The sequence below is a fragment of the Bombina bombina genome, chromosome 4 (genome assembly GCF_027579735.1).
Source record: "Bombina bombina isolate aBomBom1 chromosome 4, aBomBom1.pri, whole genome shotgun sequence".
Lineage (NCBI taxonomy): Eukaryota > Metazoa > Chordata > Amphibia > Anura > Bombinatoridae > Bombina > Bombina bombina.
In genome coordinates, this window is record NC_069502.1 from 495,312,503 (window position 1) to 495,326,958 (window position 14,456).

General features: G+C 34.1%; 2 protein-coding genes across 2 annotated transcripts in view; both read right to left on the reverse strand.

Annotated features, from left to right (window-relative positions):
* LOC128656482 (dystonin-like) overlaps window positions 1–14,456 on the reverse strand; it is a 958,955-nt gene that overhangs the window by 360,539 nt on the left and 583,960 nt on the right. The window lies entirely within an intron of this gene.
* LOC128656480 (desmoplakin) lies at window positions 1,689–12,111 on the reverse strand. The gene is made up of 4 exons (XM_053710400.1): window positions 11,959–12,111; window positions 10,807–10,905; window positions 4,995–7,940; window positions 1,689–4,474 (listed from the first exon to the last, which is right to left on the reverse strand). The coding sequence occupies exons 1-4, from the start codon at window positions 12,046–12,048 to the stop codon at window positions 2,561–2,563; spliced, it is 5,049 nt and encodes a 1,682-aa protein (XP_053566375.1). The 5' UTR covers window positions 12,049–12,111; the 3' UTR covers window positions 1,689–2,560.

The following is a 14,456-nucleotide window of genomic DNA, read 5'->3' on the forward strand; positions in this document are numbered from 1 at the left end:
ACAAAATGGCTAATATTTACGTAAAACCTGAAGTAGTCTCAGTATGACTGAATATATATGTTCATAACTTATATGCACAGTGATTGTATTAGTTATTAAACACAATATTAAACTGGAATAAAGACAACGTATTCAGTATAGAATTAAAATTGCTGGTGGAAAGAAAAAAACCTAAGTAAGTAAGACAATCACTACTTACTTATTTCTATTTTTAAGTTTAATAATCCCCTAAACTCTCATGCCAGAAATATTATTTCACAATATTTAATTTAAAAAACCATTTAAGAACAACTGAGTCAAGAAAACCTACATTTTTTGGACTACAAAATTTTGGATTTATTTTTGTTCGGGATAACACTTATTTTTTTCAGTGTCTCAGTTACCTTAGACTTCTGCATGGAGGTGAGAAGATAAATACTTAAAAAAAAAATAAGAAAAAATCTTATATTTTATTTTTTCCCTACTATTTTTTTAATCATTTTGTAATATGAATAAAGTTTTTTGTTTGTTTGATGTTTTTAGTTAAATAAGAGCAAACGTGTGAGAGTGAAGTAATCAGAACGAATTATCCAAAATGATCACTGAATAACTTTCTGAGAGGTCCTTAATTGCTGTATTGGTCCCATGGGGAGTATTTTCTGTAGGCTATAATATTACTGGGGTTATGTACAAGTGAAACACAACTCTAGGTTTTTTCTTAGAGATTCAAGATCCTTTCTTCGGTCTCTTCTTTACATCAGGACCACTTCAGTCCACAAAGCACAAAATGCTGTATAAATAACTTTATGTGAAAATAAAGTGAAATACTTCTTGCTGGTTTTAAATTGATACAACAAATTAATTTTTTATATTTTAATTAAAAAATGAAGTTTTAGCAAAACAGAGCATTAAAGCATGATTTATTTTTTTTGCTAAATTAAATTGCAAATAAAGTGTCTTAATCCTGCCTTCTCACTCAAGCTATTTTGTCTTCATACTTATTTGGTCCATGCAGCCAATCAGAAATTGCATAGACTGAATAGTAGGTCCCTGCATCAATCTATGCATTGGAGCAAAGCTGTGCAAATAAAAATATATGCCAGTGTGCGGAAACAGGATTAGTCAACTCTACCAAAGCAGGTTTGTATTTTCTTTTATCAAAAAAGCAAAATGATTTCTTTTCCCAATCAGACATTTTGTTTTTGAGACAAAAGTAATATGTTAAAGTTAAGGTGTCACTACTATGTTTTACTATTACTAATAAAGGCATTTTCCCATCTGCAGGATGCCTTTCTCTAGTGAATACAAGATGAGACAGATTTTGAATAGAATGTAAAGTGCCATATTTACAAACATATATAGTATATTTCAGAATCTGTCACTTCTTTTAATGAAAAACCACTAACTATTATGGTGGTATCAGACCAATATGTTTGTAATACCTGTGGCTTAGAAAAGGGTGTCTTTTCTGCACTTTCTTGTCCTCCTTCTTTGTTTAGCGTTTTAGTGACTTTAGACACCCAATTCAGTATGTCCCCTGCTTTCTTTATATGATCTTTCTTTTCCTCCTCCAGTGACTTCTGGTAATAAACGCATTGTGTAAAAAATTAAACGTAAATATTTTAAATGAAAGGAAAAAGGTATTGATTAGTAATGAAATTCCACACTAAAAAAACAACAGAAAAACAAGAATTTGAAAAGATACGTAATTCATTGTTATAAGAATTGTATTATAAAAAACGCAAACATGAATATACAAAATGTTAACATTAAATCAACATCATTATGAAATACAAGAATAGCGTAAACATTTTCTAAGAACACTAACCATTGTATGGTCATTTGTTTGGAGAATATTAGAATTACAACCGCATTATATTTTATGGATTGCAACATGTTACTACTTGGTGCAAACACACAAAGATTACAGACTATGCTGTCTGTAGTTTCTTGATTATTAACCAGCAATACCATATGTCCTGTTTGAATACAATAGTTTATACAACATTGTAGATACTTTGCTTACAATAGGAAGAGAATATACAAATGTGTATGGTTGACAATAACAATACTGTTAATTTTATTTACATTATTAAAAATATTTGTACCACAGTTTTAAAAAATATTGTGGAATATGGCTTTTTCAGTAACAAGGCATGCTCTTTTAATTTTCTGTGAACAAAATAATTCTGAAAGGGGTAAACAACAATGTGTCTCACAAATTTTAAGAAATGAAAATCCTAGCTTATAACTGAAAATAAAAACATATATATCATTGGAAAAGTCATGCAAATAAAACCAGTGTTATCTTTTCAACAAAACTGAAAAATCATGAACAACAACCAACAACGTTCCATACACTAATTAACTGCCATACATATTTCAATAAAATGTTGTATTGTTTCAAGTCTGATTATGAAACAAAATGTATTCATTTTTTTAACAAAGCCATTCAACAACTTAACAACACCTCTCATTTACTTACAAATCATGTCAATGTACATTACTTCCTATTGTGAAAACCTTTGTTATGTAACAAACTAAATATTTTTAATATTCCTCACAATAACAAGCATCTGCTTTACTGTGACGAAAAATAAAGACTAGGAATGCCAACATTTTGAGGCAGTGGAGCTTCCATTAGTCGGAGGCCTGTATGACAATCAAAAACACATTCATCTAAAACATCTTTATACGACAGCTTCCTCCTTGTCTTAGGGCAAGTAAGGCTTTTGACATATGACTTCTCATCCGTCAGTTTCATTGCCATTGCAGCATCAATAACGCCTTTCCTTATTCCTTCGTCTAACGACAATCGGGAATGAAACCTTGGATCTATCACTCCTCCAGTTAAGAACTGATATTCTAAACATCGTTGGCCAATTTCTTTGTTTAACAAGCTCATGCTTATAGCTTCTGCAGTTGTCATTACCTCCTTGGTTAAAGGATTAATTATACCAGTGAAAGCTAGTTCACACTGATTAACTTGTTTAGCACATACATCATCAATCAAACCCCTTTGTAATGCCTCAGTAACCTTATATTTCTTCCCACTTGCTGGATCTATTATACCACCAGTGCAGGCTTGTGCTTCAAGGCACCTGAGCACAGTTATTCTGTCAATTAAGTTTCTTTTCATAGCTTTAAAAACTGACACTCGTTCATTAGTTTGATATAACCAGTATCCCGCTAAAGGACTATTGAGATCTTTACCTGGTTTTGTTTGGCTCACCAATATATCAGCTAGTTCTGTAGCTGTAATAAGCCCTTCCTTAAACTTGTTGGCTTGCGACCTTTCAATTTTGCCTTGGTTTAGTGCTTCTTCAACAAAAAACTGCCGGCCTGTTTTCCGGTCTGTTAATTGTGTTTGAGTATTACCATGAGAGTCAAAAGCAGTTGAGCATTCCCATTGACATTCTTGTTGTGAAAGTTCAAAATAGATGTTTTGGTCGATGAGACCTCTTTCAAATGCTTCAAAACGTGTCATCTCCATGCCAGATCTAAGATCTACTATGCTAATTTTATGACCCTTTTCTGCAGAGAAAGCTGTGATTTTGTTATCACCAACTGGTAAAAGGTATGTTTTGCTATCTAAATCCAACAAGCACAACTGCAGCAATTCTGAGTAATACATATTTTGATTACTGATAGGAAAGTGAAAACCCTTTACATTGCTAGCAGGTTCATGCAAAAATTTTAAAGTTGTGTGATTAACCAAACCCCTTAAAACAGCAATTTCTGGAGGGATTCTTATACTTTTAACTGGGTCAATAACTCCACCTGAGGCAATCTGAGCTTCAAGAATTCGTTTTCCTTTTTGCCTTTCAAGTAGTCTAGCCTCAATTGCCTGAAAAACTGACAATTTTTTCCCAGAATGAATGTATCCTAAAACAGCTTTCTCAGCTTCAAGAAGTTTTTCCTTAAACTCAGGATCAGCAATTCCATTTGAAACTGCTTCCTCAACAGAATACTTTTTGCCTGTGAAGGGGTCAATGATGAACCCTGTCACTGCCTGTGCTTCTAAAAACTCAAAAGCTAGACTTTTGTCAATAATTCCCTTTTTAACAGCTACTTTAAAAGATAATTTTTCTTTACTCGATTCAAGATATAAACCGGCTATCGCAGTAGCTTTTGTTAAATACATATCAAGTTCTTTTTGAACCTCTTGAACCGATGTACGACCTGATTCAAGCTTTTCCATTGTTTTTGTATCCAGAATTTTTGCTTCAAGCAACTGTCTGGCAGACACATTCTTCCGAAGACCTTGAAAGATGAACCTATCATCAGTGAAAGAACTGTCACTGAGACCACTCTCAGAGCCTGCATAGTTTTGGAAACTTGAGGACATAAAGTTGACCTTCGGCAAATCTCTCCTAAATCCATCCAAACTAATATGCTCTTCAAACACCTGATCTTCATTGTTAACCAGGAATTCTTTTTCCTGTTTTACAGTTGTAACTTCAACAAGTACATCATACTGCTTGGTCTTCACTATCTGCAAATAGTAATGTTGAAAATAAGTATGGACGGTTAAGGATTGTGCCTTTAATTGAAAAAAGATTGGTCTAACACCCAAGCTACATGAAAACAAAGCATCAGCCAAAATCCTGCACGAGACTGTTTCAGGATTAGCATAGAATAGAAGGAAAGCATAGATACTAGCAAATGAACGACTTTTTACAGTCATTTTTATAAGTTTTTTTTTAACTAAAGTTCACTTAGGCATGCACAAGGTCATGACAGGATCTAGAAAGGTTTTTTTTTTTTTTTAAATCTCTTTGTGAGATAATTTCTATGATACAACACCAATAAGACAACTAAGCCTAGTGATTCATCATTTATATCCACCACAGGAAATAAATGTTAGATGGTAAGTAAAAAACTTATCGGAGAGAACTTAGTAAAAGGTCCCTAAATGCCAAGAAGAACGAAATATATGAATTTAAGAAAAAATATATAGAAAAAGGTGTAAAATATGATCTTTATCGAAAGAAAGGAGGATACTTATAGAATACCTCCTTAGGTTGTTCAAATTTTCCTAGCTCTTTTCCAAATTTTTCTTCTTCGATCCTTAAAGTTTGAATGGCATTCTGGATACTTTTATCTTTCAAATTTTCTAGTTCAGACAAATGTCTGTAGGAATTCATGTTGTCAATAGAAATTTGAACCTCTGTGCTTTTTTGTGTAACAAACTCTGTAAATGGTTGCTTGTTGTCAGTAACATCAAGTGACTGCTTTATCATAGACAATTGCTGATGAAGATCTTTCTGCATACTATCATCATAACCATCTATTCGTATCTTTCTTTCTTCCGTTTGGTCTGTTTTAAAAATTTGGGCATTACCATCAACTGAAGTCTCTATTTTTCGTCTCAGCACAGGAGATGCTTTTGACCTCTGGCTAAAATCTTGCTGTGAACCTGAAGTTGAATACCTAAAGCTGCTTCCTTTGTTTTCAAAGTCTGCTTTTAGAGTAGGGCTAGTAAGAGAGTTATTTTGTTGAATCTCATGTTGCAGTTGGCGTAGTTGGTTTATGTGGTCTTGTCTTTGTAAATCCACTTTCTGTTTCATGCTGTCAACGGATCTCTTCTGAATTTCTAATTCTTCGTCCAGTTTGCGACATCTCTGAACATGTTCCAATACAGATTTCTTTTCTTTGCTAAGTTGTTCTTGGCACCTTTGAAGTCTTTCTTGCAATTCAGAAATTTCAATTTTCATTAACCTCATTTTCTCTTCATACATGCTCTTTTCTTGCTTAAGATTAACAACTTCTAGTCTCAAGTTTGAAAAGTCACTTTCGGTGTTCATATTGGATTCCATTGTCTTTTCAAGTTTTTTTCTCAGTTCTTCTGAAGAATGTTTGTACTTAATAGATTCTTCTTGATACAGTGAAATCTTTTTCTGGGCTAATTGTTCTTCTACAGTCTTCTTGTGGAGATCATCTTGTGCCTTCTTTAATTTATTATTTATTTCTTGCAGATGTCCCTGATGCAACTGAAGTTTCTGATCTGTCATTTTCTTTTCTACAGTCAAATTATTGAATTCAGACTTTAAGCTTCTAATATCTTTTTCAGAATTAAGAATTGTAAGGTTCTGTTTATCACATTTTTGCTTGACTTCATTTAAAGCATTTTTAGTTTTTGTTAAGTCATCTTCCAGCCGTTTAATCATGTTCTGAGCCTCTTGTTCACTCTTGGACAATTTTTGCAACTGCTCCTTGGTCATTCTAATTTGTTCTTTGGAGCTGTCAAGCTGAACTCTTAACATATCAATATTTTTCTGCAAAGCATTTTTCTCTATAACTGTTTTCTCAGATTCAGATTTCAACTTTCTCAACTGTATTTCTGTATCCGTATTTAATTTTGTAAGCTCTTCTAACTTCACCTTTAGTGTTTCTGACCACTGATGACTTTTTGTCAATTCATCTTGGAGCTTTATAAGTTTATGTTGCTCTTCCTTCTGGATTCTGGAACCATGATGGAGCTCTTCCTGAGCTTTCTTTAGCTGCTCTCGTAAACTGTCTACTTCTCCACTTCGAGAATTAGATCTCTGTTCTACAGAAGTTTTTTCTTGCTGCAAAGTGGTAATTTGAGTATTTAGATATTTAATATTGCCTTCTGATTTTGCATACGAACGAGAAAGTTCATCCACTTTTTTCCTTAATTCATCTACTTCTTGCTTCTTTCTACTTAAATCGTCTTCAAGGAATGTGATTTTCTGCTGATGACTTCTTTCATGCATTTCTTTTTGTCTTAGCTCATCTTGACAAACTTTAAACTTCTCCCGCATATCATCATAATCTTCTTTTTGAAGTTTTATTTTATGTTCCAGTGAAATCTTAGTCTGTTGAAGTGACTTTAGTTCCTCTTCAAAGCTGTTTTTAATTTTTTTAAGGTCAACTACTTCTTGCATCACTTCTTCTGCTTTGTCTTGACTTTGATATAACTTCCTTTCAAGCTCTCTTAATTGTAAAACATAGTTTTGTTCCATCTGATTTTTCTGTTCCAACTCACTTTTAAGTTGCAGCAACATATTATGTGTATCATCTAACTGAATTTTCAGCTGCCGGTTTTTTTCCTCTGCAGCAGACTTATGTATCTGCACAGTACTAAGTTCTGATTTGTATTGTTTAATCTCATTTTCAGCTTTTTTGTTGGTCAATGTGAGATCGTCTACCTGACCTCTAAGAGTTTCTGCTTTTTTGGCATATTGTTCTACCTGAACTCCTCTAATTTCTGAATCCACAATATACTGTGCCTCTTGCATTGCTGAACGTGAAGGCATTAAAAGTTCTTTAGTGGAAGAATAACTGTATTTTGTGTCTGTAATATGCCGTTTAGTTTCGTTATCCAATTTCTCCTTTGTTAACATCTTTTTCTGAAATTCAAGGTCATGCTCAAGTTGTTTGATTTGTCTCAAGAGTTCTTCTTCAATTTCAGCTTTTCTTTTCAATTCACTCATCAGACTAATTTTTTTATGCTCCAAATCTTGTAAATCAATATCTTTTCTTTTAAGGTGATCTTCTAACTTCCTCCTTGCAGTTGTGCTTTCCTCTATCTGGGACTTAAATGCCCTTAATTTGACTTCAACAGCCTCACTTTTTGATTCGGCCTGACGAGTAATCTGACGTACATGGTCAAGTTGTTGTTCGGCTGCAGTCTTTTGCTTTACTGCAGTCTCTAATTCCAAACGGAACTGCTGAGCCTCATATTCAGCCTTGGTTTTCTGCAAAGTGATTTCTTCTATTGTTTTCTGTTGTTTTTTAATCTCCAAGTCAGCAGTGGTCTTTACTTTGGTCACATCTTGTTCTAAAATAAACTTTTGCTTTTTTATGTCTTCTAGAATGAACTCAAGCTCTTGTATTTTTTTCAAAAGCCTTGTGTTTTCATCAGTGATTAATTTGTGCTCTTCTGTGAATTCTGAATATGATGAACTGGCAGACTGATCTGCATACCTTCTAGTCTAAAAGAAAGTAAAAGGACATAGGCTCAAATCGGCAATTCTGTACATGTTTGGGGAACAACACTGCACAACTTCCTTAAGATCTAAGAAGATCTAAAACATATCATTTCTCCTTTTTACTTACCATAACTCCTATGTTTATCTGGTTTAAGCATAAATTCCTTTATCGAAATGAAGTATCTTAAAACCAATCCCATTATGAACTGTCCACACAGAATAAAATAGTTACAATGGTATTTAAACCATGATAGGTTTTAAAATCGGCATAACAGTGGATTGTGGCTGAACATTGAGTAGATAATGAGTGTGCATCAAAGCTGAAATTGTGGCCAGAAATATGATAACTCTACTGGTTACTTTATACAAATACAACTGTGTCATGTGTGCTTTTTTTTTTTTTTTTACTTTATAAATTACACTCATGCTTAATCACAGTGAAGATCAAATTAACTGACATGCATAACTACTGGCTTCAACTAAAAGATAAGATTGTGTGCTCTCTGCTTCAGACAGTTTATAGTGTATACTCCACTATCATTTGCAAAATGTCCTTGCTTTGAAAAGTACTTACCGGATGCTGAAAATCAATAATGTTATTCTCTACCATATAGTCAAGGAAATATAAAGATAGTAATCAGAAATACCGGAAGTTGAAGAAAAAAGACAAATAGTAAAAAAGACCTGCAGTGTATTCAGCATATGGAAGTAAAAGGGAAAGGTGCATAAAGCAAAAAAATAATAAAAAAAAATGATGATGATACAGCATCACCATTAAACTCTTTTAGATAAAATAAAGACCCACATCTTAAGTAAACATGTTGTGTTTGAGATATTACAGGTTATAACAACAGCAAATGCTAAACTTTCATCTTGCAGCATTAACAGCTGGCAAATAAAAAACTTAAACCAATTAAAAATGTGCGTGGTCAAGAGAAACTTATCTTTTAAAATTCATGTAAAATACAATGAATCTCTTCAAATATTCCATGTTGGAAACAGCAGACAATCAAAGAATGGCAAATTATGCCACACCAAACTATTATTGCCGTCTCATAGCAGACCAGAAAATGCATGTATTATTTACATTTATAGCAAATTAAAGCAATATTTATGCAGAATAAAAACAAATAAACTGCAAGAATGTTTATATTAGAAATATTTAAAAAAAATGTTTCTAAGAAAAAATATTTCTAAGAATTTAAAAAAATATATTTTTTAAAAAAACTCATGCTGATAATTTTTTAAAGTATGTTCTATGTTTTGTCCTTTCTAGAATAATCAACAAACAATGCGACCCGCCACCAGTAAGCAGAAGTGAAAGAATTAGAGGAAATTTAGAACCCTCGTGACCCAAAAGTAGGAATTACACTATTAAAGGGACAGTCTAGTCCAAAACAAACTTTCATTATTCAGATAGGGCGTGTAATTTTAAACAATTTTCCAATTTACTTCTATCACCAATTTTGCTTTGTTCGCTTGCTAATTTATAAGCCCTTGAAGGCTGCCTCTTAGCTCAGGGCATTTTTACAGTTTTTCACCACTAGAGGGTGTTAGTTTATGTGTTTCATATAGATAGCACTGTGCTCACGCACGTGGAGTTCCTAGGAGCCAGCACTAATTGGCTAAAATGCAAGTCTGTCAAAAGAACTGAAATAAGGGGCAGTTTGCAGAGGCTTAGATACAAGATAATCACAGAGGTAAAAAGTATATTAATATAACAGTGTGGGTTATGCAAAACTAGGGAATGGGTAATAAATGGATAATCTATCTTTTAAAACAATAAATATTCTGGTGTAGACTGTCCCTTTAACAAAAATAGTCTGTAAATTTAAAAATGTGTATTTGTTTTGTTATTGATAGAGGAGCACATATAAAAGTATTTTTTTTTTCATTTTGCATTTCTTGATAGGAATATCACAGCACATATTTTAAAAAAAAAATATATATATATATATATATATATATATATATATATATATATATTATGGATTTAGAATAAAGAAAATAAACAATATTGAATTCAAAACTATTGAAAAAAAAACATATATGGTATATAAATATACTGTCAAAAAAAATCCTCTATGTTTATAAATATCTAAATTTGCAGATGTACAAAGCTTACGTCTCCTGCTAAAAGAATGGTTCAGCACAATTGTTCCTGTTTGCTTTTTTGTAATGTTAAAATATGTGTGTAAGGTAATTTCAGACAAGTATTTGCATACATATGTAAAATTTAAATTGCAATAATTCTCGAACAGAGTATCTGAACACAGTAATAGCTGGGGTGTCCCAGAAAATTTTGTTTAACAATGGGTCATAAAAGAATACCTGTATGTCCTACATACTGTATATAAGGTCCATTTTTTATTGATTCACTTAAATATTTATATATTTAATGAGTAAATAATACTTTATATATGTTACTTTCTGAGTAAAATAAAAAAAGGGCAAGGGTATCAGAATACATATATATATATATATATATATATACACACAATATTTCTTATTCTACATTTCTTACCTGCCCAACAACAATTATTACAGGGAATATGCAGCTTATATACCTTAAAGGGACATTATGCACTCAATTTTTCTTTGCATACATGTTTTGTAGATGATCTATTTCAAAAGAAGGGGGGGGGCTGTCTTATTTCCCACTTGCAGTGAGCTTTCCAGCTACCTTTTCAACAGAGCTAAACTGAGAGCTTCTAAGTAAGTTTTTAAACAGTTTTATACTGGATTTTTATATCATTATCTGTGCATCTTATTCTTTATAGTAGTGTCTATTACATGCAGTTATATGAAAATGAGTGTATACTGTCCCTTTAAGATACAGAATTTAATTAATTTGAAGTTGATCATTTACCTCTTCTTCCTCAATTCTCTTCAAAGAATCCTCCGAAAATTTAACAAGTTGAGTGATCAACGTCATCAAAGCAGTGTAGCGGGTCCTTAAATTCATATACTAATATTTCAAAAAGAAAAAAAAAAGTTGTTTATTGGTAAAGCAAATGAAAAAAGTCAGATGTATTGTTATTGAATACAAGTTATTGAAGACAGTTTGCAGGGCCCTCTACCCATTTGATCCCTATAAATGTCCATCCTGTATACCGCCTATGTTTATAGCGCTGCGGAATCTGTTGGCGCTCTACAAATACCTGATAATAATAATAAAACAAGTGTTTCATATATGTAATAACAGTCTGTAACATTTTATCATTGAAATATAATTAATTTGAGGATTTAAAAGGTTGACAAATAGTTAGGCAGGCAGTGCAATAATAGGAGTAAAATGTATACTAAGGGCCGCATTTACTATGCACGGTGCAGACAAGGCTCCTGACATGAACCTCTCTGCCTGGCTTTGAATCTAATGGGCAGCGGACACTGTAAGTCCGCTGCTCAGACGTATCATTACACACTAACTTGAGAATGTAATGCCACCCCCATCTCTTGTGGGACCAATCACACAAGAGAAGCCTGTCAATCACCCCGAATGAACATGTTTTGGTGATTTCTATCCGCTAAACTAAGAGGTGACAGAGAGTGTACGAAGCAGCTGTCTGGTGACACGTGCAAGCCTGCCCTGCAAGGACTCAAAACAGCATACGCTGCTTAGTACATTGAGTCCTGTATTAAACCTGAGAGCTTTTTATCACAGCTTGTGCTCACAAAAAAAACAAAAGAGAAGCTTGTGTTCACCCCAACATTTAGCAGTTACACAGACCAAGAAATGGTGGAAAAAGTAGCTCACTGTTGGTTTCTGTTATACTTGAAGTGTTATGTTGAGCAAAGAGGTGCAGGGAAAACTAGCAAATATAAATAGAATTATAAAAAATAGATACATTTTAAATATGGTCCCCATCGTGCCACTACTGTTGCTTAAAACAGCTTTATAACTGCTTGTTTTAAGAGGTGGTTTAGAATTGCTTCTCTCTAGGGCAGCTTCATAATTCACTAGTGAATGTAGAGGTGCAATGTTAAATAACGGTGTATTAAAAATGATTGTATATCTTACCTCTTGAATTATAACATCTGAGGAACTTTGAATTTTTCTACGTCTCATCGGTGACTTCTGATGGGAATCTACTAATGCTCTGTACGTCATTAACTGTAGCTCATAGTCCTATGTAGAAGGTTTGGAATAATTAATATAATGCATTAGGGGAATATGCAATCAAGAAATCTATAATCACATAAGAGAACAAAAGAATATTATACATAACTATATATATACTGTATATATATACTGTATATATATATATTTATATATATATATATATATATATATATATATATATATAAAGATTTCATAAATAAAGTGAAGTTACACTTTACACTGCAAATAACTGATAATAAGTTGGCAGCAATGGTTCATTGAAAAATTAAAGGAACATTAAACTCAAAACTTTCATACATAAACAAGATGCAATTCAACATGTTAAAGGGTCATTGCTGTCCAAAGTGGAAACAACCATTTAGTCAACCAACAGCGACAGTTGCACAGCTAGGTTGTGAACTGTGTTGGGAAACCCTGGTCCAAATTTTCTAATTTATTTCATGTAAGTTTGGGCAACATTTACATTATTAGAGTGGCGCACTAAAAGTTGCACGCAAGCAAAAAGCAGCTGTTTGCTTCTTGTCGGGTTTACTTCTCATATTACCAGTTGAAAGTAAATGCAAACGCATGAGCACAATTGCAATTTTCAGTGGGTATTAAAAAGAATCACCCCTTGAAAATAATCACATTTTGCAGCCTGAAATAAAGACAGACATAGTTATTGTTTATCCAGTTGGAATTACTCAGTGCAACTTATAACATTCAAGTGAAATATATAACACCAACATGTCAGGCAAAAATAAAGACAATTCAAAAACAGAATCACTGAGTTGGAAAGAGTATCACCCACTGGTGTCAGTGTTTTGTTGAACCACCTTTTGCTTTAATTACAGCCTTTAGTCTGTTGGGAAATGTCTGAACTAACTTTGCACATTTAGACTGTGCAATATTTGCCCACTCTTCTTTGCAGAACTGCTCCAGTTCTGTTACATTTGATGGTGACCGTTTGTGTACTGCAGTCTTCAAGTCATGCCACAGATATTCAATGGGGTTTAAGTCCGGGCTCTGACTATGCCACGCAAGGACATTCACCTTTTTCCCCTTCAACCACTGTGTGGTCATTTGGGTCATTGTGTTGGAAGGTAAACCTTTGGGTCATTGTGTTGGAAGATAAACCTTCTTCCCATTGACAACTTCCTGGCAGAGGGCAGCAGATTTACCTCAAGAATGTGATGGTATTTTGCCCCATCCATTATTCCTTCTATCCTGATAAATGCTCCAGTGCCTGCTGCAGAGAAACACCCTCATAACAGGATATTATCACCTCCATGCTTTACTGTAGGTATGGTGCTATTTGGATGGTGAGCTGTATTGGATTTCCTCCAGACATATTGTTTGGTGTTGAGGATAAATAATTAAATTTTAGTCTCATCTGACCATAACAAACACCTTTTTCCATGTGGCCTCAGAATCTCCTAGGTGTGTTATGGCAAAGCTCAGACATGACTGCATGTGGCCTTTCTTGAGGAGTGGCTTTTTTCTTGCAACCCTCCAATACATGCCACATTTGTGAAGAATTTGTGATATTTTTGTCACATGCACACAATGACCACTCTTTGCCATAAATTCCTGCAACTGCTTCAAAGTTGCTGTGGGCCTTTTTAGTAGCCTCTCTGACCAGTTTTCTCCTGGCTCTTTCATCCAATTTGGAGTGACGTTCTGATCCAGAAAGGGTCTGTGTTGTACCAAAAACCTTCCACTTCTTAATAATAGACTTCACTGTGCTTTTAGCAATTGATAAAGCCTTTGATATTTTCTTGTATCCATCTCCTGACTTGTGCCTGTCCACAACATTATCCCAGAGATCTTTTAACAGTGTCTTGCCACCCATAGTTGATTGTTTGCTTAATTTGCACTACCAAGGACTGAGATGCTCCAGGAAATCCCTTTGCATGCTGAACCAATCAATATGTCCACAGCTGATCACAGTTGAAAGTCAAATGGCTTTGTGTGTGCCATTGAGAAGGTGAATAGCTACACCTGATTGAGTTTACAAGTATTTTTAGGAGGGGGTGATCCTTTTTGCAACTCAGTAATTCTGTTTTTGAATTATCTTTATTTTTGCCTGACATGTTGGCAGGGGCAAACTGATCAGCCGGGCAAATAGGACCTGGACCTAGGGCCCAGCATGTAGGGGCCCCCCACAAATGGCATCTCCATGGCTCCTGGTGTGCTGCTTAGACTGGGGTTGACAGTTGCCCTATCAGTAACTAAGCAGTTAAGTGAGGGTATAGTGGGGGCCCTAGCACAAGGGGGGGCTTGTGTCTGGATGTGGGGTTTGATGCTCAGGGGGCCCTAGAGTTGGGGGGGTCCTGTCTAGGGTCTGTTGCTGTGAGGGCCATGGATCGAGGGTTTGGCTTACTTTATTAGATATAGTAAGTGAAAAGTTTTACAAA

Bases quoted from the DNA above. Each gene is read 5' to 3' on its own strand.
- LOC128656480 (XM_053710400.1), bottom strand. From the start codon at position 12,048: ATGACGTACAGAGCATTAGTAGATTCCCATCAGAAGTCACCGATGAGA. The intron at 7,941-10,806 runs GTAAATGATCAA...ACTTTCTTTTAG, and splicing joins AGAGAATTGAGGAAGAAGAG to ACTAGAAGGTATGCAGATCA. The intron at 4,475-4,994 runs GTATTCTATAAG...TACTATTTGCAG, and splicing joins AATTTGAACAACCTAAGGAG to ATAGTGAAGACCAAGCAGTA.